The sequence below is a fragment of the Apus apus genome, chromosome 19 (genome assembly GCF_020740795.1).
Source record: "Apus apus isolate bApuApu2 chromosome 19, bApuApu2.pri.cur, whole genome shotgun sequence".
In the NCBI taxonomy this organism is placed as follows: Eukaryota; Metazoa; Chordata; class Aves; order Apodiformes; family Apodidae; genus Apus; species Apus apus.
Genome location: NC_067300.1, coordinates 7,556,267 through 7,583,450, shown reverse-complemented (window position 1 = coordinate 7,583,450; position 27,184 = coordinate 7,556,267). Strand labels below are relative to the sequence as shown.

The following is a 27,184-nucleotide window of genomic DNA, read 5'->3' as shown; positions in this document are numbered from 1 at the left end:
CACTTTCAAGGGTGTCCTTTTGGGCTTATTTGATTTAAAAAGATGGATGGTGTGGAAGATGAAAGTCAAAAATGTCAAGGCTAATCAGGTACTGGGGAGTGCCTGAAGAGCTGGATCTGCTGGTGGTTTGTACTGTGCAGTTTGCCTTTGCTTTTGAGATGTTAGATCCTAGAAGAACATTTTCACTGAATAATTTCTTTTGTTCTTTTCCAAGTTTGCTTTTTCAAATGTAACTCCTTCAACTCAGAGGGAAATCCTTGTTTCCTCTAAATCACTGCAAGCTTTAACTGGCTTGGAAGGTAGCCAAATTGTCATCTCAAGAGCTGTATTTTCCCCTACTGATTCGTGCCTGCTGGATAAATCTACTTTTGCTGTAACTGACCCCCTAGTTCTGCTAAAGCAAGGGGAGAACTTGACTCCTCCAGTTATACACAAGATCCATCAGCACTCAGAGGGTTTGAATGTCTATGTGGGAGCAGAACAATAGCTGTTTATACTGTCTGATACAGTCAGGGCATTCCAATGTTCTCGTCCTGGCCAAAGCAATTTAATAAATGGAAAGAGGAAAAGCAGGAACTAAGACTGGTTTTGAAAGGCTGGTGTGAAGATCATCTAACCCAATTTAATGTTTCATGGGTATAAGGTTACTGTGGCTAAATTAACCCCAGTGCCAAAGGTCGTTCATTTTTAGGTCAGTAGATCAAGGTGACCAGCTCTGGACAAACACTACAAAAAGTTCCAGATGTTTGTTCATATATTTAATCTCTGTTGCCTTCGTTTCCAGTGAATGTTAAAGCATCTGAGTTCCCCGGCACAGGAATTAATGGGAGGTGTATTTAAAATGTGTCATTATTCTCTGCAGCTCAATTTTTAAAGCTGGACATGGAGCTGTTCCCTGACACACACTTGGCCACTTATTAATGAGCACAGCTCAGGTAGTGGATTTTAAATATTGACATTGAAAGCAAAATGTGATCATTCTGCATGTGAAAATCTTCCAAAAAGAAGTCAAACATTTTTGAATATTCAATACATTGGAAGAACCACAAGCTGTCAATAAATATTCCATGAAGAGAAAAAGAGGCTAGATTTTTTTGGTAAATTATTGCAAATGATTCCCTCATCTCTAGTTATTATACTGTTAATAGGAAGCACCTTCAGATTTTTCCTATAGTGAAGCCTAATGATGAGCTGCTGCATATTTCACTTTTCCTGTTAACTGGATAAAATAAGAAGTTGAAACAACTGTGGTAATTGTGAGCTTATGGGATGGGTGTTGCTCTTAATGCTGTGCTAAACTGCACTGAAGGTGTTTGCATACTACATAAGAACTTCAAACTACAGTTGCATCATATCCCTGTGCTCTTCAAGAAGAAATATAGCAGAAAACTTGGTGTCCTTATCTATTCATGCTCATCATTCTAATTTATTTCAGGACAAGCCACTATGAAGGAACCACTGTTCCAGTCTTGTATATACATAAACCACCCCCAGCCTTTCATGTGTATTTATCTGAACCTGCTAAATCTAAACATTCATGATTGTCAACATACTAAACCAGATTTCTTCAAACTTAACTGCTCTTCTCTCTGAGGTGCAACATTTTTATTTATTTTTTTTTTTGCTGTAGCTGTTTTCAGGATAAATATATCCAAAACTTCCCATGGGAATGGCATGGGGAAGTGCTCCCCCCTCCCCAGCAGCAAAAAGTGTAGCTTTATGAAAAGATTGCAAAACCAGGAGTCTGAGTAGATCAGGCATGTCAGGTGGAATGTGCTGTCCCTGAAACACCATGGAATGTTGAAAATGAATCAGGCATGAGTAGAGTTTTTTCAGCAGTGTGGAAATAGTGGTTAAACCAGTGTACTTGGTCTGAAATACCCTGGGTTTGGGGAGGTTTAACAATTCAAGCTGCAGGTCTTTCCACTGGCTACCTTGGATGGTGGGACAGGCTCAGGGTGCCTGGAATGAGGTTCAGTTCTGCAGGTATGGACTGTGTGTGTCTGTGTCCTTCCCTGCAAACTGCTGGAAGGTGAAGTCCCATCCCCCAGGCTCTTCATACATTTCTGTGAGTGTTAAGGATTGAGAAATTATAAACAGGCTGATATGGATCAAATGTAATGATTTCTAGTCGAATTATTGAGTATTCTACAAGCAGCCTATTGAAAAATGGTTTTGTAGGGCACTGCTCAGTGGGAGGAAAACTGCCCAGGAAATGAGACTGGAGTTGAGCCACAAAGAGCAGAAGGACAAAACCACTGAGATACTCACGTGTGTGTCCTTGATTGCTTTTCTGCAATAACCCCCTCAAAAGAGAGGCCTAAGGAATGCCACTGCACTGGAAGGAGTTAGTATAATTTTGGTTTAAATTGGTTTGGCAAGGCTTAGCAGAGTGGACCCCCAGCAGTCACCAGCCTGTCTTGACATGACACATCAAAGCAGCAAGAAGGACACGGGCTGTTCCTGGGAGCAGCATGAGGCACCTTTGGAAGGTGACAGGCTCAAAGCCACGGAGCCAGGCTCCAGCAGGGAGAGGCTGCAGGAGGCTCTGATGAGCCACCCTCTGGGACCTGCTGACTTTCAAGAAACACAGCAATTTCTTTCCCTTTTTCTCTTTTACCTGCTTGTGGATGACTGATATTAGGGGAGGCACTGAGAACTGGGGACAGCAGAGAGAAACAAGACAAGAAAACCCACCACCTGACTGAGCCACCTTGTCCATTCCTCCAGCTGAGGACTGGTCTCCTCTGTGGATTGGGAGGTGCTTCTTTAAAGTGCCTTATGTTGCTCCTGCTCCTGGTGAAATTGTTTCATGATCAAATGGAAAAGATTGTTATGAAATCTTTTCACATATTCAGCCACATTTTCAGAGTATTTATCTGCATCCTTTAGATAAAGGAAACCTACAGAAATACTCTTTTTTTTCTGGCTTTATGCCCTTCAGGCTGTTTAGTTAGAGTCAAAAAAGGGGATGGCAATCCACAGTGTATGGAATTGTGTGGAATAAAGAGTCAAGCTCCCATCATTGAGTATTTTTTTTGGCTTGGGAAATAGAGATTCTGACTGCAGAATTTTTTCTGAGTATTCATTTTACCAAAATGAACGTGTCTGGTCAAAGCATTTAGGCAAACAATTAAAAGCTGCTCTGCCTGGTCTGGCCAAAGGTTTAGACTTTGTCAAGTTTAACTGTCTAAAACAGAGTTTGTTCAACCAAGTTCAGCATAGAATTAAGGCCTGAATTAACAAGATAGTGGAGAAAATTCTTACAAGAAGGAAGGAAGGGTATTGTTGATTGCTTGTCAGGAATCTAAAGTCATCATGGAAGAGCTGTTATGGGGATAAAAACCTGCTAAATCTGTACAGGAACTTTGCTCAGGTAGCAAATAGTGTCTTCCAAAACATCTCTAGATGTGGGGAAAGTTACAGTCACAGAAAGAAGAATCTTGGCACATACACTTTCAATCCCATTTCATGGTCCTGAGTTTAAAAAGAAACATTCTAATGGTAAAGTTTGCACTCTCAATCAACTTTCTGGATGATGAAAGAGTGAAAGTTACTTGAAACTATGAAGCAAACCTCATGACAAACTATGAAATCAGACTCTCTCTGTTACTTGCTCTGTGTTTGAGACCCTGCTGGTCTCTCAGGAGAGCTGGTCAGAGGGTTGATGCTGAGTCCACCGACCTATGAAGCAGTGGTGGGTCAGGTACTTGTGGGTCTGATGTTCTGATGGAGCCCTTTGCAAGCCTGATGTCCAAGGTGTGTGTTGGTGCACAGAACCTGGCACAGCTCCCACCTTCCTGTGCACAAGGCATGGATGTAGGCTCGTGTTCAGCTTACCTTGAAAGCTGATTTTTCTGCCCTTATTAATTCTGTGATATGTTAATGACTTGGGCCTGGCACAGCTTGAGTTAGTTATTTATTTTGAAGAAGACATCTCAGTTCACCTTTAACCACAATATGCCTGCATGCTCAGATTCCTTTTGAACTCAATTGTGAATATTCAGCCTTTTTTTGTTGTTGTTGTTGTTGTTGTTGCTCTTTCTTTAGGAAATTCCCAATGAGCTTTGGGCCAATCTGATCCAGAAACGTCTGTCAAACGTGGACTGCATCAAACAAGTAAGAATTGCTCCTCAGAGGGCTGGTGGGATAAGCACTTAGACAACTCGTGCAGAGTAGTTAGCATTCTGAGTCCTGAGCAGAGGAGGGAATGGGGGCAAATCACCCGGGGCTCGGGAGCTGGTTGCTTTCTTGAACATCAGCAGAGGGAGTTTGGAGCTTTATTAACAGGATAAAGGGGAGGATGAGAGTGTGCATATGCTAATCTTCCAGCACAGAGATGATCAAAGGCTGAACAAGCATAGCTTTGTTGCTTGCCTGGGGCAACTGGCAGAGTTCTAGTGGACAAAACAGATAAACAGAAAATATATAAAAATCAATATGTCGAGATTTTTAACTCTTGTGGAGGAAAATGGGGAGGAGAGTCTGATGGCATTCACATCAATTTTCTTTGTTTCTCATGGTGTGGTTTTTTTTTGCTTCCTGTTTGATGAAAACAACTGCATTTAAATATATTCTCTTCTGAGTAATAATGAACAGGTTCACTGCTGGTTTACACAAAGAGGCAACTGAATTTTAGGCTTGGCTGTATTCACAGTCGTGTGGCCTCCCCCCTCCTGCCCCATGTGCTCAGCCTTCATGTGAGTAGAGACTTTTAACCAGAAGAGAACTGAAGTAGATTAATACTGGTTGAAATTAATGTCTGCACTCAAGGAAAGCAAAATCTCTTTTATGTGTTTCCTTTTCAATCTCCGGTAGATGTTGTTATGGTTTATTGAGTCCAGAGTCAGCCCATTAGAAGGGATTATTTCTAAAAGACATACTCATCTAGTAGATAAAACCCTGTTTCTAAACAGTGCCAAAATCCAGACTGCACATGATGTGGTGCACTTCTTGAGAGGAAAAGGTCCAGTCCAGAGTAGGTGTTATGTTGATGAAGGACTAAGCAGCTTTTTTTCAGATACATGGTGTTTTCAGACCTGTCCCACCCACTTCTTTGGGTCGGGGTATAACTGGTACTTCCTGACCTCACAGAGATACCTTAAGGCTCATAGTTTTATTGAAATCTGTTGCTTCTCAATATTATCCTCACTTACCCTGTTGGTTGAACAGAGCAAGGGTGGTAATTAACGTTGCATTGAAGTGTGAAAATTGCTTCCTGAAGCGTCTCAGCATCGGGCACTGAAAGAAACTGCATATGCTGGAAAACTTACATCTTGTGCTTTTCTCTCTCTGATTTTTGGTGTAGTTTGCAGTGACCTGCAGCTTGGATCCTTTCATCAATATAAAACAAAGCCATCTTGGGGGCTGGGCCGTTGTCTTGTAGTTTTTTGGGATGGCAATTCTGTAGCACAGAAGTGTCTGTAGGTGCAGAGAAACAGCAACAGAACTAGCAAGGACTGAAAAAATGTCCTGCCCCTGATTAAATGTTTTGGCTTTTAGGACTCAGACAAAGGGAATGATTGTCAAAGAAGCCCTTGTGTGCTTCAGTGCAAAGTCAGCTCTCTTGGCTTAAGGCCCTGGTGGAAGGGCTCTCACTGGCCCTGCCCTGGCTAAGCTGGATCAGATGGTCAATTACAGAGTATGAGCTGGGGGGAGGATAACCTGATCAGGGTGGTAATGAATAGCTGGAGATGTAATCTCTTAAATTGTTCTGCCCGAGAGGGTTGCTAGAGGACATCAGTCTCTTTGCCTGATTAACAGAAGGTGTGTTTTCAGCACCTCCTTTTTCCAGTGGTGGTTGTGAGATTGTTGAAGTGAGTTTTACCATCAGTGTGTAAGCAAAACCCAGTGCTCTCCAGAGGCTGCATCCACTCGGTGCTTTTTTGCCCCATGCTGTCTATAATTGCTGGCATGGTTCTCATATCAAGGGAAGGAGCTCTCAGTGACAATTATTTCAAGTATTAGGTCATGTGAACTCTGAGCAAGGTGACAAGATGGTTACATTTCCAACAGCTGCTTAGTGTCTTGCCTGCATTTCATGTTCCTGTTGTTATCACCAGCACCACTGAATCAGTGCTGGGTGTGTTCCAAGGGGGAAAAATACCCTTCATAAACCTTTCTTGACATGCAGCAAGAACGGGGTGGATGTTGTTGGTCCAGTTAAGTTTTCAGCTGTTTTTAGGAAAACCACATAGGTGGGTTTTCAAAGTTGTGATGGTTGTTAAAAATCTTTTCATAGGTAGCCATTGATGGTCACTGAAAACTCACTCTGTCTTTTCCATTTGAAAGGGGAGCTGTGCATTTGAATTCCAATTTTTTCCTCGTGTGATTGGAAATAGAATTAATGCTGTGGACTTTGCACTTTGTTGGACAGATTTCTGGCATTTCTCTCAAAGCATGAGTCAGCTCTTTTTTGTCTGTTAATAGATTAGGAGCAGTGTGTTGGACCATGGTACCACCAGCTGTTTGTTTTATTTCTCCTTGTGGTGTCATTGGCTTGGCATTAATTGTACAGCTTTCATCCCACTGGCAGTAGGAACACAGGATTTTTTTCTGCCATTGTTTTGACACTCACAGGTTTATAGATGTCACAGGCATCCTCTAAGGAGAACATTTTTATTGATCAACAGCTCTGCTGAGACTCTGGGTTGTGTATTCTTCTAATACAAATGTAGTGAGGGCTGTGAGGGATCTGAGGGATCAGGCAGGTAGGTCTTCCAGCACACACAGAAAACTTATTGCAAACATTCTGTTAGAACCTGGGACTTGGGAAGCTGATATGAAGAGTTTTCATCTTACAGGGTTAGTACGTGTTGGCTACAGCCCCTCTGGCTGCTGGTGTTGGGAAGGCAACTGGGCTGGTGAAGAGGTTGCTACGTGGTGGACTTGTGAGAGGCAGAGAGCTGAGCAGCCTTGCTCGTGTCTTAGGACCATTTAGAAACTAAGGTTAGGCCAGGGATTTACACAGGTAGTGGCAGAATTGCTTCTGATTAGTATGAAACAGTTCAGCAGGGTTGTGGTGGTGTTAGGTCATAGGCTGGGCTTGATGATCTCAGAGGTCTTTTCCAGCCTCAATAATCCTGTGGTTATCCTTGAACAGGAAAGAGAGCAGTGGCTGTTGGTTCTTTCTGGTTTTACCTTGGCAGATAAAGATCATTGTGTTTTCTCTGGAACTCCATGCAGGGACAGTGATGTTAGTAGCTTTATCTGGGGAGAGAATCTGTCTGTTCACCATCACTTTTGTTTGCCAAGAAGAAAAGGTGCCTGTTGTTTTGGGTTTGGGTTTTTTTTGGTAATAGCTTTGCAGCTCACTCAGCCTACAGAAACCATGTGGGGAATAAAAGGATTCTTTCTAATGGGAAATTTGCTAAAATTGGAGCTTTTTCCATCATCCACACTGCTGATGGTGATGGACTGCAGGGGCTGGGCTGAAACTGCTCCTGCTGTGCTCCTCAGTCTGCTGGGTTCTGAACAATCCAGAAATTTTTGATCCATACTGGCAAAGCTATTACTGATATAATTTCTTTTGCATTCTTGTCTGTCCCCTTTCTCCAGATGAGATTGAAAGGCATGGAATACCTTTTCAAGAACTACTGAATGATGATGTGGAAAACCTGTCGTGATGATTTGTTTTCCTAAAGGCAGCAGCAATTGTGACCTCTGGTCTTTGTGCTTGTGGCTGAGATTTCTTTCAGATGTGCCATTTCAGATGTGCTCAGCACTGATTCTTTGTGCTGTCCCTGCTAAAGCAGAGTCAAATTTGGATTCTGTAATTAGAAAAAAATAGTTTCAAAATATGAGGCTGGGCAGGTCAAATAACAAGGAAGAAAGTGATTCACCCAAGTAATTGTTACTGGGGTGGAAAGTGTGACAGTGTGTATGGTTGGTATCATAGCTGGATGTTTTGTGCCAGCAAAGGAGTGAGATTTACATCTGGGAATGAGCTTTTCCTGCCCTCCAGATTCCTTAAATCTGGAGAGGAGAGTGATGGCTTTGAAAGAGCTTCCTTGTTGCTGGTTTTCAGCATGGCTTGGGACGAGAAGCAAGAGCAGAGTGCTGTATTGACGTGGGAAAGGATTGAGGTTTCCAGTCAAAAGAGAGGGAGCAGTGACCACGGAGTAAAGGCACAGTGGAATTCCTCACTTTTAGCCTTTGTTTCTGCCCTTGATGTGATGAAGTGCATTCCGTGTCTCGTGTAAGGTTACTGCCATCAGGAACAAGAAGTAGATGGCTTCTTTAAGAAACAAATTTACCATGTGAAGTTACTAATTACACTTTAATGACAGACAGGAGGGCATAAAAGACCAGTGTTTGCATAAAGCATGAGAGGCAGATTTTAAGTCAGGTCTTGCTCTGCTGTGTCTTGCTTCCTCCTGCTTCGTTCCCAAGCCACATTCACTTTTTACCCTTTTTTTTTTTTAATTCTTCTTCTTCTTTTTTTTTTAATCTGTGACATCTGCTTGGAGCTTGTCCCTCCTGTGATACCACACACCACTTGCAGCTGTTCAGACCTCCAGCTCTGAGCTGTGCATGGGGTGCCCTGAGCATACGGCCTTTTTGATGTGTGATAAAACAGAACCAAGCCACTGGGGGTATGGAGAGGGAATGCAGCAGAATATCAATAAACCTGTTCTGAACAAAGCTGTAGCTCTGTGGTGGAATAGACATTTCACTGAAGTGTCAAGTAGATGGATAATGTATTCTAATTAGGGACTGACTGATACCCTGGAACTCGGAGACCTCTGGAAATGAGATCCACTGATTTAGTAGTTTGTGTTTATTTCACATTTGTTTAATGCTTTAAAATAGATTTGTTGCAGGAAGCTATTTATTGAGCAATGTTTTCTTACCCTGCAAAAACTTTTAGCTATACAATTGGTTGTTGCCTGTTTCAAGGACCTTTGAAATTTGTATATACTGTGTGTAGTTTGCGAAGCACTGGGAAAAACAGTGTTCTGTGTTCAGTGCCTGTTGCTCAGTGAGTGATGTTGAGCAATAAGCAGCGTTGACATCAGAAGGCTTGGTGGGGTGGGTTTTGTTGGCTTGGTTTTAGTTTCCGAAAGTGTTGCACTTGGAGTGGAGAAAATGAGGCAGGTTTGGAGTCTCTGCAAATTGGCATCGATTTATTGACTTGAGGCCTCTGGTGCCACTTCTCCCTAGACAAAGAGGATCTGGGCCTGTGGATATCTGCTGTGCAAGCACAATAGATTCAGAACTGGTGCTGAAGTGCCTTGCATACCACTCAAAATGTTGTGCAGCCTTGCCTCCTGCAAGTCCCGGGGGATAAATTGATTTCTCAGCACCTGTGTGACCTTAACCACTGGCTCGTTCTAATTCGACAGAGCAAACACTGGGAGGGGCACAAAGGCCTCCTAGTTACTTGGGTCTCTTATTTTCTACAGAGATCAGCAGGATGGCATCTTCCTGAAAGCAGGCTAATTAAGGAATTTTAAATAGTCTCCTCTATTTCCTTGTATAATTGGAGTGTCCCAATTTCCTCCTGCAGGAGTCATGGAGATGTTTCCCTGGAATAATTCTAAAACCTTTGGACCCTGCACTGACAGAGCTGCAGATTCATGTGGGAGATAACGATGGGTGGCTAATGCAATATTCAAATATCTTCTTCACTGCAGTGCAAAGATGGTTTCCAGACATATTGTAGCACCATCAAGTGATTTTTGAAGGTGTAGGATAGAGTGACAAGAAGGTGTGTGGTTAAGCAACTTCACAGATAAATTTGGGCAAGTTTAGAAGATTCAGACTTGGGGCTGGGATGTGGATTAGGTTTCAAATGCTGCATCACACAAAAACTGAGTGAGCCTGCAGCTCTCCTCCAGTATTTCACAGATCTGTAAATGTTTTTTTAAAGATGTTCAATCCAACACTTAGCTGGCTATAACAAGGACTTAAGGGAGCAAAAGGCTCTTTTTTCTTTTTTCTTTCTTTTGCTCTGTTGCTTCATTAGCTCTGGGAACACTGGGTCCATTACTGTGAGTTTTCCTGTATAATTTAAGAAAATAATGAAAGAGTGCATATTTTTCTCAGTGTTCTTGGCATTAAATCTGTCTTTAGATTTGTTTAGCCTCTTTTATATATATATATATGTATATATATGTACACAGTGTGGGCTGGTATCCTTCTGAATATTTCAAAACTGCAGGAATTGTTTGGGGTTGTTTTTATTCGAAAGAGAAGTTTCTTTTTTAAAGAAAAGAAGATTGAAACATGAAAAAAAAATGAATCATTGCTACAATACAGAAGTCCCCATTGCTCTGTGGCAGTGGTATTAGTGCATGCTGTTCCACAAAAAGATCACTGCTCCATGTTTGCTTTCTTCTCTCACAAGCATCCATACCAAATACTGTGCTGCTGTGAGATCAGGATGAGGTGATTTTTCTGCACCTAGCACTGGTATTTCGTGCTAAATTTTGGGTTTTCTCTTCCAGCATCGGTAACTCTTTCATGTTTTTGTTCAACAGGGATGGATTTTGGAAGGCTTCCCTGAAAATCAGGAGCAGGCATGGATGCTGCAATCATCTGGCATCATTCCTAGGCACGTTGGTAAGCAGACCAGGGTCTCTCTGTGATTGCATCCAGTAGGAACGAAGTGTTTCTCCCAAAAAATACTCAATAAATTCAATGCTGATACTGAAGAGACTGGAGTCACCAGGCAGCAGAATGTTTTTGTGTGGTTCAGATTCACTCAAAAGAACTTCAGGTAACCTGTGAGGCTTTAAACCCTGCCTTTCACACAGGAACCCTTTTTTTTCTTCCATGTTAAGTGTTCTATAAATTCAAGACCCCTCCAGCCAGGTGTCTCAGACCAGCTCTGTTTTCCTCCTATTCAAGGAGAGGGTCTAAGTTTTCTCTGACTCTGATTTCTATAGGAATCAGCCTTTGTCCTCAGACCAAAACAATTCCTGTGCTAAATAGAAATTTGTACTAAATTTGTACTAAATACAAATCCATCCTTCTGTTGAATCAGGAAATGCAAACAGCAAACTTTACACCACCAAGTGAACTGGAAATATCTTGGGTTTTGGCTTCACCTTTCAGAGCATGGGTGGATTCTGGAAACATCATGATTTTAAGCTTCACCTTTTAGAGTATGTGTGGATTCTGACTTGAATTGAGAGGAATGTTTATTTACTGGCAAAGTGCTGATACACAAACCCTTAACAGCTGCCTTGGCCATCTAGGAGCCAGTTGTCCCAAATTAATATAGTTAGAAGATCCACTTAGAAGGCAGGAAATCATTATGATTCTGTGGAATACAGTGCAAAATGATAAATGCAGAGCTTGCCAGTGGATAGTGAACAGAGTGTTAGCTAAACTGGATGAATTGTCACTTTGGATTTGATTTGGAAGGGATTCGACTGTTAATGAAGAATTCAGAATCACTGCAATAGAGTGAGGCAAAAATGTTTAATGTCTAGTACTTGCATGTATTTTTAATGTAGCTGATAACATCTGAGGTTGAGTTTTGCTCACAATTATATCCGTGCAGCCAAGACCTGAATGAGAATCTTACAGCTCAGCCTGTCTAGTTAATAAAAAAGATGATTGAGAGGAGGTGAGATTTACAGTCTCTGAGAACCTTAATGGGGAGAAAAGTGTCTGAGCAGAGTCATTGATACAGAGAAGAAAGTTGTAAGAAGAATTAGTTTGAAACCTGTAATCAAATGCATGGAAAATAGTAATTAAATTACAGTGTTTATCTGTGAGGATGATTAGCCAAAATCAACTTGGGGAAGTGACAGGTTCTCCATCTTTTGGTGCTTTCTAATCAAGTTTGAACGCTTTCCTGTGAGGTTATTGAAAACTAAATTTCCTACCAAGGTACCTGGGGGAAAAGTAGTTGTGGTACAGGAGAGAATCAGTCTTGAGTGATCCCTGGGTGTGTCTGTCCCAGGCTCCAGGCACAGGGTCAGTGAGGAAGAACCTTGTTACCTGGTGTGGACGATGGGGACAGCTAGTACTGATGGGTGCTGGGCTGGATTCATGTCTGTTTGATCCCATGATACTGTTCAGGAGCCGGAGAAAAATTCTGATTAAATGATTTGCAGGTAGAATATTGGGAAAAGAGAATGAGGCAGATGTGCTTGAAAAACATTTATCCATCTTTAATACTAGGATACATCTCAATAATTACAGGAAGCAAAGAAAGTAAGTCACAAGAGCTGAACTGTTTTCTTTTTTCTTTTTTACCTAGTTGTGCTTTATGCTTCAGACACTGTGCTGATTGAGAGGAACAGTGGGAAGAGGCTTGATCCCATCACAGAAGGTGCAGTATGTGTGTGTTTCTGATCTCCACTAGAAACTGGAGTGTTGCTTGGGCTCAGAAGCATTTTAAGACTGGTGGGATTAAAATTCAAATGGTATCCCTTTAAGAACCAGTAGAAATTTATAAATATAAATTTAAGTTGTTTGGGAAAAGTGCTTGTTGACATTGCATGATTTTCTGTGCCAATGAAATGTAGGGAAATGGAAAGTTCAGTGTTGAGGCAGCAAAAAGTAACCTATGGCAGTACAGAATATTTGAGGGCTCAATCTGTCCACATGAGCTTATATTTTGCTCCATGTCTTTGCTAGATCCTGGGGCTTTTCTGAGTTGCAGGGATGGTTTTAGGTATCTTGGATTAAATGAAATAAATGAAATTAGAAGAATTAAATGCAATAAAATCCTGACTTTGCTCAATTTAAAAAAAAAAAAAATCGTGTCAGATATTTTAGAAGTGGAATTAGGAGGGAGGCTCTTAACTAGAGAAATACTTTTTTCCTTTTTGCTGTAAAGGAGATTTGCTTATAAAAGGCCTTATTCAAGGTTCAGTTGAAGACTTTGGAGAGTTTATTTCTAACTCCTGGTTCTTGCTCTCATGCTGTCTTGGCTACAGGGGTGGGCAGTTACCTGGGCCACTTGGCCATCTGAGCCTCTGCAGAGTAATAGTCACCTGCCAGTGCCCAGGTTATTGCTTGTGCCACCAATATGTAGCTTAAAGGTAGCCCTTGGTTTTGTTCAGGAAACCTTTTGGAGGTGAGCAAGACCTATTAAATCAACCTCTTAGTTCCTAATCAGTGTCTAACTTCTAGAGGTGTACCACACCACCTTTGACTGGCCAACTGATCCCCTGGTACAGCAACGCTTGGTGAAGCCGGAAGATCTGTCTGAACAGGACATGTCAAAGAAACTGCTGGAATATCACAGAAACTTCCCAGAGGTTTTCCAGATCTACCAGAAAGTTCTGAAATTGATCAATGCAGACCAGCCTTCCATGGATGTCCTCTCCCAGGGTGGGTATGGACCTTAATGGCACATCTGGTAGTTGATGAACTGTCCTGCAAAAGGAAGTTCCTCGCTATTGGAGACAGTTGGTAGGATTAGGAGTAGTCAACACAGATGGTTCCCAGCTGATTTGTGCTCTCTCTAGTGCAGAGTTTGGGTTCTGGTAGTTATTTTACAGGACTAGAGTAAGTGCAGATAACTGGAAAGTTTTAGTTGCAGAGTCCTACCAAGGAACAGCTGACTCAGTGCAGCGAGTGTCACGGTTGTTTCTGTGAGAGCCTCTTCTAAAAGGCTGCATTGTTCATCTCCCAAGGGACAGTCCCTTCCACAAGCCTGATAACAAGTAGTAGGAGTAGTTCAAAGCCAGTAACATTTCATTATTTAAAAGCTGTTTGTGCTGGTAGCTTTTCTGCTCAACACTCCTTGTTTGCCTCTGCCTGACTGTAATGCAATCTGACTTTTAATGTTGATTCTTCAAGAAAAGAATAAGGAAACTGCCAGGAAGACCAACTGATAATGTACTTTGTAGCTGTCAGTCTGTAGATGATCCGTTGTATCCCAGTAATTTTGCATCTAAAAAAGGTCTTTTTTTTTTACTAACAAGTGCTGCACTTTTAAGATCAACAAGCAGGAAGTTTATATTCTGAATTTACACATTAATTACCTCTAAATTACTTAATTAAATTTAAAAGTTCATATCATCATTCATAAAGAATTCATGCCTTGAATTGTAAATAAAAATGTGAGTGCCTGAATATTAATTATTATTAATTAATAATGTAGTGAGATAAATTGAAAACTGGAATGAAAAAATCCTCTCTAGATATTTTTTTCTGCAGTGCATCAAGCAGCCAGCTTCTTTTTTTTTAAAGAATAATTAGATGTGGAGACTGTCTAGGGGATCATTACTCCTAATTAACTTGGTTATTTACTGCAAATTAAGCATCATTTGTAAGCAGGATGCTTTGCCTGTAATGTTTGTGCTTTTCAATACACTGGGTTATGGAAAATATTCAGAATAACTAGAGCACTCCTTGGGTAGCTGATTCTTGGGTTTTAGGCAGTTTTGCAGCAAATACACTTTTCTGTTAGGATTTTCCAGGGGTTTTTGAAAGTATTTTTGTTGCTGGAGTTAAGAAAGAAGAAGGAGATACTGATATGGGTATTACTATGGATTGTTTCATACAATTATATTTTGTAAACTCCAACTTTGCTGGAATGACAGCTGATGTGGGCTAGGATGTGTGAGATCTACTGGAGTTGGGAATGTCCTTGTGGAGCTGGAGGGAGCTGGGAACCATCCCAGGTGGTTGCAGTTGGAGTTACTTGGTACTTCAGGGTCACTGTCTAGAAACTGCTGGAGATGCTGCTTTATCACAAGAGGTTTTATATTGATACCAAAGTGTCTAGGAGTGGGTCCTCAGAAAAAAAAGTTTATTAGTTTTCAGCAGTGTGTGGACAGTGATAGTTAAACTACTGAACCTTGTGATGTTCTCCATCAGTCCTTTTGTGTGGTTTTCTTTAATGTGGGCTTATGATTCACACAAACATTAGTGTCTAAGCCTGGCTTATTTGTTAGACTAAAATACCCCTTCATTGCAAGGACTCTGTAGTCTAGAGACCTTAATTTGAACTGAAGAGGTCTGGGCTAGCAGTTAATTGTACCCTTTGCAGTTACAGAGGTAAAAATCAAAGCCTGCTGAGGTGTCCCCGTGCTGTTTGAGGATGGGTAACACTGGCAGTCAGGTTGGGGTGCCATGAACTTGGCCTTGGCATTTCAGTCTCTGGTCCCTGGCAAGCTTGCCCAGCTTGTGCCAAAGCTTGAGCTGCTCTCTGCAGTGGTGGTGTTAGCCAGGGGCACGGGGAGTAAGAGGGTCTGGCTATGTCCAAATACCATTCTGGTTTGTCCTCACTGCTGAGCTGTGTCGTCTTTTAGCTGCTTGGTGATCTATCAGGTTGCCTTTTGAGATGGTAACCAAGTTCAGATCTCTCATACAGCAAGGCTGATGATGCTTCACGTGTCCTGTCACCTTTCCAAAGCTCTTATAATCTGGAGATCAACCTGAATGTGATATTTCACTTGCAACCCAAAATGGAGAGGGATGCTGTCCAGCACATAGAGTGAAAGCAGAGAGAGCAGCTCAAAAAGCCTTTATGTTATACCAAAATGATGGACAAAAGAAGAAAAGCATAGTCAGTTTTGTGTTGTCAGTGCTCTATTGTGTCGTGACATCCTATGCTACAAGTCTATAATATTGTAATTAGGAGTCTGTTAATCAAACACACACAGCTGGATAAATGTCATATTAATTTAACATCCCGAGTTTTTACACTTGAATATTTGCTCAGAAGCTGCAGAAAGTATTAAATGTAATTATATCCCTCTATGATTTGCATGGGGAAATTGTACCTATCCAGCAAAAATGACTTCTGCTAAAAACAACATGGTAAAAGAGCAATTATTAATTGAATCTGCTCTTTAAAATGGTTTGACAGCTACTGATGAAAGCAAGTGCAGGAGTGTAATGATGGGGAGTTTGCTGAAGAGCCTCAGCGTGTGCAGCTGACGTGGCAGTTTTAGCAGAGCCCTGGTTTTGCTTGGAGTATCCAGCTTCTTTCACTGATAACTGGTGATCACAATGGGCTTTGAAAAAACAGAGGAGTTAATAAATGTTGTTTTCAGTTGGTTTGTTGTTTGGATTTTCTTTTTTTTTTTTAAGAAATAGGAGATCACCTGTGTTTCTTGCCTTTCCTGTCCCAGTCCTTACCTGTGTCCGAGCACGGCACCGATCGGCCGCCCCCTTTACACCACGGGTTCTCTTCTGTGGACCCCCAGGCAGTGGGAAGAGCCTGCAGGCAGCACTAATAGCTCAGAAATACAGCCTTGTCAACAGTAAGTTCTCAGTAAATATGCACTTTGCTCAATCCCTCCTTTCTCTCTTTTTGATCAGTTCTCTTTTGCTGCCCTTCTTTCTTACTCGCTCGTAGAATTCCGGTTTGTCCCTTGCTCTGGAGGTCACATTTTTGAGGGAAGTGAAGAAGTAGAAAGAAATATAAGCCAGTAAAGTATTTATTCTGTGACAAACCAGCTCTAGTGTTTTTCCAGTCACTGTTTTTTATACCATTTACAACACTATTTTTCCATGTGTTAGATTCTTGCAGTGCTCTGACTTCTGTGGGTCAGTGGATCATGAGGCACATCTTTCCAGTTTCAACTGCCTGGCCACAACTGGGGCCCTTTTAAAATCCAATTTACTCTACATTTACTCCCATTTACTTGAATTTACTCTTTAATGAGGCAATTTACTCCAATTTACTCTGTAATGAAGACTCAGGTTCTGTGCATCTGATGTATTAGAAACAATGATTTCAAAGTACGTTCTCTTCCTTTTCTAAAGGAGGCCCAGAAGTTCTTCTTCATGGCTAGCAGATTAATATGTAAAAGTCTGACAATATTAATACACAGCCTGGTGACTGGATCAATCCAACATGTGTCCGTGCTCTAGGATGTCTTCTAAGAGTGGATTAACCATAAATTATTTTAAACAAATGTCTGATATCTGTAAAATTTGCTGATCAGTCTCATCCTCTTTGTTAAGGGAAATGCAAATTTGTTTTATTTGCATACTTTCAATTTATACCAAATGAAAATAGCAGAATGAAGTGGAGGTTTTATCTTCAGGAGATTCTTTAATTAGTGGAACCCACTCAGTTGTCCCCAGAAATGTGCCAGTTTCCCAGCATCTTCCCTGAAGTCCTGGTGGAGCCAAAAGATTTCATTGAACCTGGATTTGGCTTCACACGTGCACGAGCACTTCAAGCTCTGAGCTCTCTCCTTTTCAATTACAGATTTAATTAGAATTTTTCAGAGAATGAAGATTGGTTTTTTCCATTTCATTTTATGATTTCCATTTCATTTTCATGATTTTCCAATCATCTGATGATTTTAGTATTTTTTTAAAAGTACATGACTAAAATCATATCCAATGAACTTGAAAAAAGGAAATGTCAATTATTTTAAAATCTATATTACAGTAATAGTAGTAAAAATCAGTGTGATACAATATTTGTGCTATCAGTTATTTTAATATTGCTCTGTTCTGTAATTTCATATTCAAACTAAATTTTTGTGGGTCTGTTTAAAGCTCTAGGTTTAATAATTGTGTACTTACTGAAAAATGAGGCGTGTTGGAATTTGTTCAAGAAAAATTAACTTGTTCTCATGTTTCTGAATATTTTTTCTGAACTTTATTTCTAAAACTGCACATTTGATAGAGTTTTCATCTAGGTCAAAATTTGCATTTTTAAAAAAGTAACCACTATATAAGAGAGTTGCAGCTCTTTTTACTAAATACGTTACCACTGCTTTACCCACGTGTTGAACTTTAAGTATGTTGTAAACCCAGTATTAGTAGAATTAAGTATTTAAATCAGACTTGGAAGACCATCAGTTTTCTGAAGAGTATTCAGCATATACTTAATTTCCAATTAAACCATTGGGGTTGAAGCAGAGGCTTAAAAATGAGCACTGAATTTCTGTTCTGACCCCATTTGTTGTGAATATCAATTTGTTTCCCCGGGACAATTGATGACTGTTCAAATTTGGGTTCATCCCTTGTCACTGAAGCCTTCAGCTTTGTGTAAGAAGTGTTGCTGTGGAGGATTCTCACTCTGGGTTGCCCAGTGATGTGGGTAACAGTGATAAAGCAGAGGGAGGAGCTTCTTTCTCCATGAGCATCAGTGCTGCTATAGATGTTGGTGCTGTTGGTTTCAGAAAGGGTGGGATCAACTTAAAATTATCAACTACAAGGTCCTGCAGTAATCTACAAAGTGGCTGTTAGCCAAAATGTACCATAACTGAGTTGAAAGTAGGACCTGTGATGCTGTGTCCCATCTCTGGGCCATTATTCCCTCCCTGTGGCACAGGGACCAGGACCTTGGATCTCCCTCACCTGGGGGGACCTTGGTCAGCAAGTGCCCCCTGAGCCCAGAGCAGTGGGATTCCATGTACAACTGGCCTGACAAAAACTTCAAATCTGGGTCTCCTGGTACACTGTGTATTTGAAGCCAATAATAATCTTGCATTAGCCCAGTTTTTAAAATATAATTCTTGCAGGATCATTAAATGATCTGGGGAGTCTCTTCCTTGAACTGTGAGTTACCCTCCAGCAGTTCAGGTGCTGTTCAGCAGGAGTAACTTTATTCAGGAAGCAGAAGTTTATAAAAAGTGAAAGCCTCTAGCAATCCCTTGAGTTATTATTTCAGGAACATATTTGATTAATACCTTTCTCTCTGTCTCTGCTTTTAATATGTTCTTTGCCAAATGTATTCTTTTTTATTTACTATTCTCCCCTGCTCAGTCTCTTTGCTTTTCACTGTTTGGCCAAAAAAAACCAAACCAAACCCAAAACCCCCACAACTTTTATTTTATTCAGTGACCTTATTTCAGTATGCAGCTTCTGGCTTGTTGTTTTGGTTGTTTTTTTTTTTCCTTTGTTGTTTCCTTTTTAAAATTTAACCTTGTGTCTTTTTTGTTCCTTCCTCCCTGTTAGTTTGCTGTGGGCAACTGCTAAAGGAGGCTGTTGCAGGCAAGACAAAACTTGGAGAACTCGTTAAGCCTTATCTTGACAGTGGATCCCCAGGTACTGTTGTCTCATTACACTGTAGTTACAAATTCATTGCAAAAATATAATTTGGGAGTGCATTTCTCTCTTGGTCAGATTCTAATCTGGACTAGATCACAGTAACCTGGAAGTTGATGAATTCTTATTCCTTACGTGTGACTTGAGGTGCTGTGGAAGAGGGATCAGATTTCTAAGCTCTTTGATATCTTCAAAGCAAAGAGTTCACCATTCCAGTGAAATTCAGGTGGTTTTTCCACGTTCCAAAGTCTGATTTCCACGTTTTTAGCTCTAAATCAAAATCAGAATTGTGATACAGATGCATCATTTCAAAATATTAACTGTTCTTTTCAGCCCAGACCACGTTCCATTTTTCTTTCAAGTGGACTCTGCTTTTAGGTGCAGATTTTGACTTGTAGAAGATTGCAGATTTTGGTTTCTGTAGATTACTTTCACACCAATATTTTTACTTAAAAACCTCAAGTTTCTTTGCGTGTCATTTTTTTTATCAGCATTTTTGGTTGTAGGAGGGGACCACCACTAAGAATATCTAAGCATATTTTTTCTTTTGGAAGGCTCTGCAGTGATTTCAGAGAAATCATAAATACTGTAAGCTCCTCAGGGCCGGAGGAGCTTAAACTTGCATGTTTGTTCAGTGCCTTGCACAAGGAGAGCTCTCTGTGTGTGGTGGGTATTAAAAATCAGACAAGATCTGTAGTTCCAAAGCATAAGTTGTATTTCAGTCAAAGTATGTTTATTTTGCCAAATTACAGTGGCCTGGAAGAGGAACTTTCAGTCCTGTTTCTGGCAACAGGACACATGGTTACCAATGGTGCAAGTATAAGGAGAGAATATTGCTGGAGAAATCTTGGTTAAACTTTGATATGCATGGAATTTTGAGGAATTTCACCCCCAGAGTAGAGAGAAATCTTCATTGTCTTTTTGGCAAGGAAAGTCATTTGGTGAGGTGGAAAGCCTGAAATTCCACTGCCTCTAAGTTTCAGTTATGGCTGAGATGGGAGTTTGGATGATCTGTTTATTCAAAGTCCTTTAGGAGCTTTCTTTACTAAAATGCTCTTTGTCTGTTTTATAAACTTCATCTTAATCATTCAGGCTCCTTAAAGGAGATACCAAAAGGATTCCCAGTAGAGTAAAATAATGTCACAGACTGTAATTTTTAGCCAGTTCTAAAAATATGCACAACCTTACTCCAAGGGAGCTGCTTTCGTTGCAGGAAAATGAAATTGAAGTTGTAATTCCTTGCTTCCTCTAAATCAGAAATTATCTCAGATTTAGACTGACAGTTTTTTAATACAGCATGCCAGGATAAAGCTGTACAATGCTTCTGAATGTTAATGGGAATCATAACTGTGTTTCTGTGCATTGTGCTAAAAAATTCTCACTTCATTTTTTTGCTTATATGCACATAGATTTTGTTTGGTGGGACATACAAGAAAATTAAGGGCTGAATAAAAATAAATGTTATATGGCAATAGCAGAAATAATAAGTTTTGTCATTTTGCCTAATCCTCCTCTCCCAGGGATAACAAAGAATGAATTTACATTAGTAAACACTAACAAGAATTCATTACTGCCCTCACAAGAGGCTTGGAGAAAATGAAAGAGCAGGGTACACTGAGGAGGAGAGATGGGCAGAGCATCCTGGGTGTCTTGCTGCAGGGTTACAAGCAGGTTAATATGGAGGAAAGATTCTCACACTGTTATTGACTACGTTTAGCTTCAAGAAAATCACATTTGAATCGAGTTAGTTTAGGCAAGAGCAAGACAGGGTTATAACTGGAAAAGCAATTAGAACTTCAAAATGCACTGAGTAAGCTAGTTGTTGTTTGTGCAAGGAATTGTGCAAGTGATGTTCTCATGGAATATCCTGGAACCAAAGACAGACCAGGAGAAATCATTACTGGTCAAAATGGAACTACTGCCATAAAATCTCCAGGGGATCCTCAGATGTTCTTAAGAAGTTTGCCCTGGGGACTGAGCCCAGTGTGGTTTCCCTTCTCGTGGACACAACTGACTGCACACAATGAGTCATTTCAGATGTGCCAACAGGGTACCTTGTGGTGTCAGAAAAGGGCTCAAAAAGCAGCTTCTTCAGAGGCAATTCATCCCTGAGTTATTGAGGCTGGCCCTGAGCATTCTGTTCCAGTCCTGGGTGACTAACTCAGGTCACTTCTTAGTTTTGGAATTCGCAAACATTATTTGTATTGTTGGGTTTTTTTTTTCCTGTGCTGCTGCTTCATGTTTACAACATGTATTTCAAAACCAGCCCAGAAAATTCTATTATTCACCCCAGAAGGCAACTCAGTGCATTCCCATTTTCTAGTATTTCTAGGGTTTGCTCCCTCATAAAGACCTTATCTCTTGCTTTATCCAACTCCTCAGTTTTGTATATGGTGATTTATTTTGCCTAACTAAGGTAGCAGAGATGTTTTTGAGCCCATTAATTTTTTAATTCCCAGGACATTCTAGTCCACAGTTGGTGCACACTAGATATTAAAAAATGCACTTTCAGTGAGAAGTTCAGCAACCTGACTGGTTTCTGTCTATTCTAAACATAGAGTTGTTCTTTGGACAACGGGTCTGAAATGCTTAGGTGGTTTTTTCCTTCAGGATATTATGATTTTCAGTGAATCCTGGGCAGTTATTGCTAACTCTGGGTACCAGCATTGGGGTCTGATACCAGTCTGCTGGTCACTAACTCCAGATAGTTTAGATCTTGGTCAATAATGCTAAATGTAGCACACATCCTTCGCTTGGGCAGCCTAGGAAGATTTCCATTTGGAGTAAGAGGTGAACACAGTGGCCAGAGCCCTTCCCTGAGCAGCAAGGCAACTCACATCAATCAATTTGTTCAGTTTGATTCCTTCTGAAATATTAAAAGACAGTCTCCTAGACTGGTCCTCCCCTTCTAGTAATTCAGAATAGGGACAAATCCATTCCTAGACCCCACCAGCTCGATGAAGACCTTTATGCAGAGTTTGTGCCCCCAGGTTGCTGAAATTCTGAGGGCTTAGGCTGCCTTCTGGACCTGCCCAATTCATTTACAGTTCTACCTGCAGGAACTGCCTTCACCACATTACAGGTGAATTGTTACAATTTGAAACCCATGAAAAAGAGAATAATCCAGAAAGCAGATCTGCTTCTCACCCTCCAACCCCTCCTTGTTTGCCCCTTAAGAGGTTACATTAATGAATGAAAATAAAAGCAGAGGGTTTTGACATTGGGGAGGCATCACAAAAATAGGAAAGGTCGGCAATCAGTTGAAAATAAATTTTCATGCCATTCTCTGTCTGGTTTTTAAGGTGAAATTCCATGGAGTGATCACTGCTAATTAATAGACCTGTTTGCAGGGCTGCAAGAAATGGAGCCGAGGAAAGTGAAATGACAGGAAACCAGAATGAAGAGCTGGGGGGGGGGGGGGAATCCACTCCCAAACCAGTAAGATTCTGCTTTTCAGCTGGGAGAACTGCTGTTAGTTTGGGTAATTGTTGGTTTTTTTTCCCACCAAGATGACGATTCGGGTGGCAAAGGGAGCTGATTCACGGCAGACAGATAACATTGCCCCGCTGGCAGCCTGTTAGATTAGGAACACACACAATCTGTGTCGGTTTTTCCCCTTCCTTTTTCTATTTTTTAACTAGCAATATCTGAAGCTGTCCCCAGTGGCAGTCAGCACGTGGGGGGTAAAATCTGGAACTCCCTAATTTCTCCGATTTTTCGAATAAACCCGATTACAGTACAAATGTAGATTTAGTTCCCCCCACCCCTCTTATTTTCAATTGGAATGGTTTTAAAGGGGTGCTTTTTTTAGTGGAGCCTCTGAAAGTTGGGGTCCCCTGGTGACTGTGATCACAGCCTCACCAAAAGCACTTAGGGTTTCTCCTTGGCTTTCTCTTCCCCCCCCCCCAACCACCAAATTAAGATTCTCATCACCGAGCGCCGAGCGGAGATTCGACAATAGAGCAGCTTCCCCTTTTGTTCAAAACTTGCAAAGAGTTTCAGAGTTGAAAGGCTGAGTAAATCTTGCTATCTGAGGAGGTAAGCTTGGTGTTAGTGCTTGTTTTTAACAGTGCTGTACTGGTGAGCTGGAAGCTGTCTGAACATTGGAGAGGGACCCTTTGGGAGCTCTGTTGGTTTCCAGCAAGTCTTTGCACGCAGCGTGTTTGTAGTAGCTGAAGACAGCGCATGGCTCTCTAAATAATTTACAAGTTGATTAATAGACTCACATGGGTATAATTAGAAGAGGGAGAGACAGCAGCTACAGTAACGGGTACAGTGCTTGGGGGAACTAGAGACTTTATTTTTTTTCAAGAAACTTTCTAGGGTGCTGGGCGTTTGAAGATAAGTTGGGAAGAGCTCAGTGCCTCTTCTCTTTTGAAGTGGAAATAGGACAGTTTGAATCCGTCGAGTTTAATTTTTCACAAGCTTTAGGGGCCCTGCAGTGCAACTCCCTTTTTATTATTGGGAAAAAAAAAAAAAACCCACACCAGAAAACCCTCCATTTTTCTTTCATTTTTCACACACACGGAGCCCGAACAGTCGCTAATAAACAAATTGATTTTCTGCTTTATTTAAGTTAGTTTTCTAACGATGCTCCACGTTCAGCTATAGATGCACCCCTAAAATACGTGTTGTGAAGTTGCACAGGTATTTATGAACACACCAGACTTTAATGTATGCATTTTAAAGAAACCTTCACCTCTGTTTGACAATGCTTTTGAAGTAGCTCCGTTTTTCAAGTCAAACTTTTGACTTTTCCTCTGGGACTGCTACAAAGGTTGGGGTTTTTTTTAATGGAAAAATAGGTAGCAGTCTTTTTTTCCTACTAGGAGAAAATTGGTGGTCAAGAGAACAAACTAAAATGTAAATATTATCCTTTTTTATCCTGCTTTAGTTGTCCATATTTTAATAAAAGATGCGAAGTTGTAGAATAGAAAGTTTTGCATGAAATCACATAGGCAGGAAGTTGTCATCTTTCCTGAATTTTCCTGTTTTCATGTGTTGAATCACTGCAATATGAGACATTAGAGTCCCCTTTTCCTTTCTTTGAAAATCTAAAATAGACTTTTCTGGAGTCTACACAACAGGCAACAATCCAAATTGCTGTATCTGGCTGAATAACACCGGGGAGATCCAGGCTGCAAAGACATTTTTAAAGGCCACCCCATGTAATAATAATAATTCTAATGATAATTATACTGATGATGATGATAATAATAATAAATTTAAAAAAAAACCCCAAAACCTCACCTCCAAAAACCAACTCTGGAAGCCAAACCAGACAAAATTATGTGTGATTTATTTAAGAGTGCAATGCAGTTGTTTTCTGGAGCAGATGTGCTAATCAGTTAGGGGATATTGTCCTACCTGTGGACATTTTGCCTCTGTCCTGCTTTTGCAGCTGTGTTCACCATCATTATTGTTACTGGAGCATCAGTGGTCCAGTTCTGGGCATGGTGGCTCAGGGGATAGTGCTGCTGGAGTCTGTGGGTTTGCATGAAGGAGGGGGCAAAACAGCTTGTAAGTGAAACCATCCCAGATGCCACAGCTCCCATTTTTGGGATCACTGTGTCCTGCCAAAGTACCACAAATCCACAGGGATTTGAGTGAAGTTGTGGCCCTTGGCCGTGCAAAGTCTCACTCTTGTCAGGGGCTTTTAAGCAACCAAGCACAATATAAATGGCTAAATATTCATATTTTCTAATAGTTTTGATTTTTATTGCTGATGGTCATTGTTAAAAAAACCTTAGAAATGTGGTGCTTCCTCTCCTGGTTCTTGCAGGAAAGGGTTGTGGACTTGAATCCTGTTGGGTTTTTTTCTGGCTGGAGTTTGGGCTGGGGAAATGACACAAGTTTTTACAGGACAACTGGAAAGAAAAGAATGTTGCATAGTGGCAATGGAGGGTCTTTGGAGTTTAACACCAAATTCTGGCTTTGGTTCTGTTGCATGAGGTGCCAGACATAGAGAATCAGGCTTTTTTTGATGCCAAGCAAAACATTCAAGAGCTCTTGTGGATCACTCTGCGTTTCTGAATGTCCCTATGGATGTGGCTGGAGGAGCAGCAAGGGGAGAGAGACAGAACAGGGCAGCTGATGCTGCTTTTGGGGATCTAGATTGTGTGTTGGCATCAGGCATTGCTGAGGAAGGACAACAAACCCCTCCACGTCCTCTCTGCTCCTCACGTGGTGAATTGGAATTTGGCAGAGAAAACCAAGATGTTTTTCACCACGTTCATCAGACCAAAAGGGGATTGTTTTGAGGGTTTTTTTTAATATTATCACCGTGAAAAAAGGGGGTTTGTGGCCAAATTCTGCCCTGTCATAAGGCCTGTGTTCTTCAGTAGTGCTGGACTAGCTCAGAAAAGAGGAGGAAATAGGGAACTTGGTTGATAATGGAAATGAAGTGTTCATGGATTAGAGCTGTGGTCACTGTCCTGCCTCTATCTGTGTTCTCTGCAGAAGCTGAAGGGGTAAAAAGAAGCAGTGAAATACACATTTCATTCCCAGGTGTAGAAACCTTTCAGGTTAGAAACATCCCAGTGAAGCAACTGAGTAGCTTTTGTCCTGCAGGTGGGTAAACTGAGGCAGACAAGCTAATGGAAGTGGAGCTGTGTGGCTGGGGACCCAGGGGTGCAGATCCTGACCCTGGTGGCAGCCCAGTAGATCATCCCAGGGCCTGGGCTATTAGGGAAATGACACGGACACTGTGACAGCATCACAGAGGCTGTTTTGAGGGGGAAAAAAGCTTTTTACACGCTGGGGACTCCATTTAGACTGAATTTCCATTGCTAAATCTGAAGATGCCACTAAGAGGTAAAGCAGGATAAGGGGCTGGAATCTCATCTGGCTCCTGAATGTGATCAGAGGGAGATTCCTGAGTTTCTGGCTTGTAACTGTGGGCAGGAACGATGCTCCTTTAATGGGCACTGCTGAAGGTCTGAATTTATCACCTGCCATTTGATGGATGGTTTAGGGACTCTGCCTGCTTTAGAAACGTTCTCTCTTCCTTTTGCATGCAGCTAATGATTCTTTTCCGTGACTAAACCCCTCGAAAAACAAACAAAAACCCACCAAAAAACCAGGTTCCATCGTCATGGCTGAAACAAAAACATTTTAACCGTGGGGGTGAGATATTTGATAATCTTATTTATTTTACTGTATTAAAATGATTCCGACTCTGCCAGGAAGGCGTTCTCGGCAGTGCTGGGGGTGTAAAACAAGGAGCGGGGCTGGAATTCCGTCGATTTTCCCTTCGCTGCGGTTGCTCCGTCAGCGTTATCGGGTCGGGGCCGTTATTTGCCGACGTGCCGCTCTCGCCGTCACCTTCAGAAACCCGGGACCGCGCTCAGGGGTTGCGGGCAGCCCGGCGGTGCCCCTGGGTGGGTAGGGCAGGGCGGGATCCGGGCTGCGGTTCCGCGGATCCCGCAGGATTCGGGATCGCGGAGGTTTCGGGATCCCGGCCGCGCCGCCCTGCGCTGCCCGCCGCGCCCGGCAGGTGGCGCTGGAGAACCAGGCACCGGCGCGGTGGGCGGGGCCGAGGCGGTGGGCGTGGTCAGATAGACATGTGGGCGTGGTCAGATCGCAATGTAGACGTGGTCATGTTGCCAGGTGGGCGGGGGCAGGTGGCAATGTGGGCGTGGTCAGATGATAATGTGGGCGTGGTTATATGCCACTGTGGGCGTGGCCAGATGTCAATGTGGGCGTGGCCAGACGGGCCCACCGACGGCTGGTCCTTGGCTTTGGAGCATCCGAGCCCACCCGGGGCTTTTCCTCCCACCCGGGGCATTTCCTCCCACCCGGGGCTTTTCCTCCCACCCGGGGCTTTTCCTCCCACCTGGGGCTTTTCCTCCCACCCGGGGCTTTTCCTCCCTCCCTCCCCGCTGGCATCGAGGGCACCTGTGGGTTATTTTTTTTGTCATTTGCCCCAAGCAAAACGGGCTGTGAGCTGAGAAAGGGGAAAAGCAGCCCCTTGCTGCCCCACATTTCAAATACTGAGCAACCTGCCTGATGGTTAATCAGCCTTAAATCGTTCTCATAATCGTTAAAAATAAATTGATACGATGTCTGAGGGGCCTTAGTGTGGGCAAGGAGCTAGAATGCTTCCAAAAGACCCAAACAAAACGAGCCGTTGTGGCTAATCCAGAGTTGACAGAGCAGTAAAATAAGCAAATCTCATGCTTTGCTAAATTTAGGCTTGACAGGACAATCCAGGGAAGTAGCCTTTGGCAGGAGCTTATTCTGGGCAAGATGTTAACTG

At 41.9% G+C, this 27,184-nt stretch overlaps 1 protein-coding gene across 6 annotated transcripts in view; it reads left to right on the top strand.

Moving 5' to 3' along the window:
- Window positions 1-27,184, top strand: part of AK8 (adenylate kinase 8) — a 72,965-nt gene that overhangs the window by 15,397 nt on the left and 30,384 nt on the right. For 5 of the 6 annotated variants that reach the window (XM_051636894.1, XM_051636893.1, XM_051636896.1 and 2 more), the window contains 6 exons: window positions 4,051-4,119; window positions 10,482-10,563; window positions 12,215-12,286; window positions 13,093-13,293; window positions 16,047-16,178; window positions 18,838-18,927. In XM_051636894.1, the coding sequence (XP_051492854.1) occupies window positions 4,051-4,119; window positions 10,482-10,563; window positions 12,215-12,286; window positions 13,093-13,293; window positions 16,047-16,178; window positions 18,838-18,927 (646 nt within the window). The remainder of the gene's footprint in view (window positions 1-4,050; window positions 4,120-10,481; window positions 10,564-12,214; window positions 12,287-13,092; window positions 13,294-16,046; window positions 16,179-18,837; window positions 18,928-27,184) is intronic. The other variant, XM_051636898.1, reaches the window with a different exon arrangement.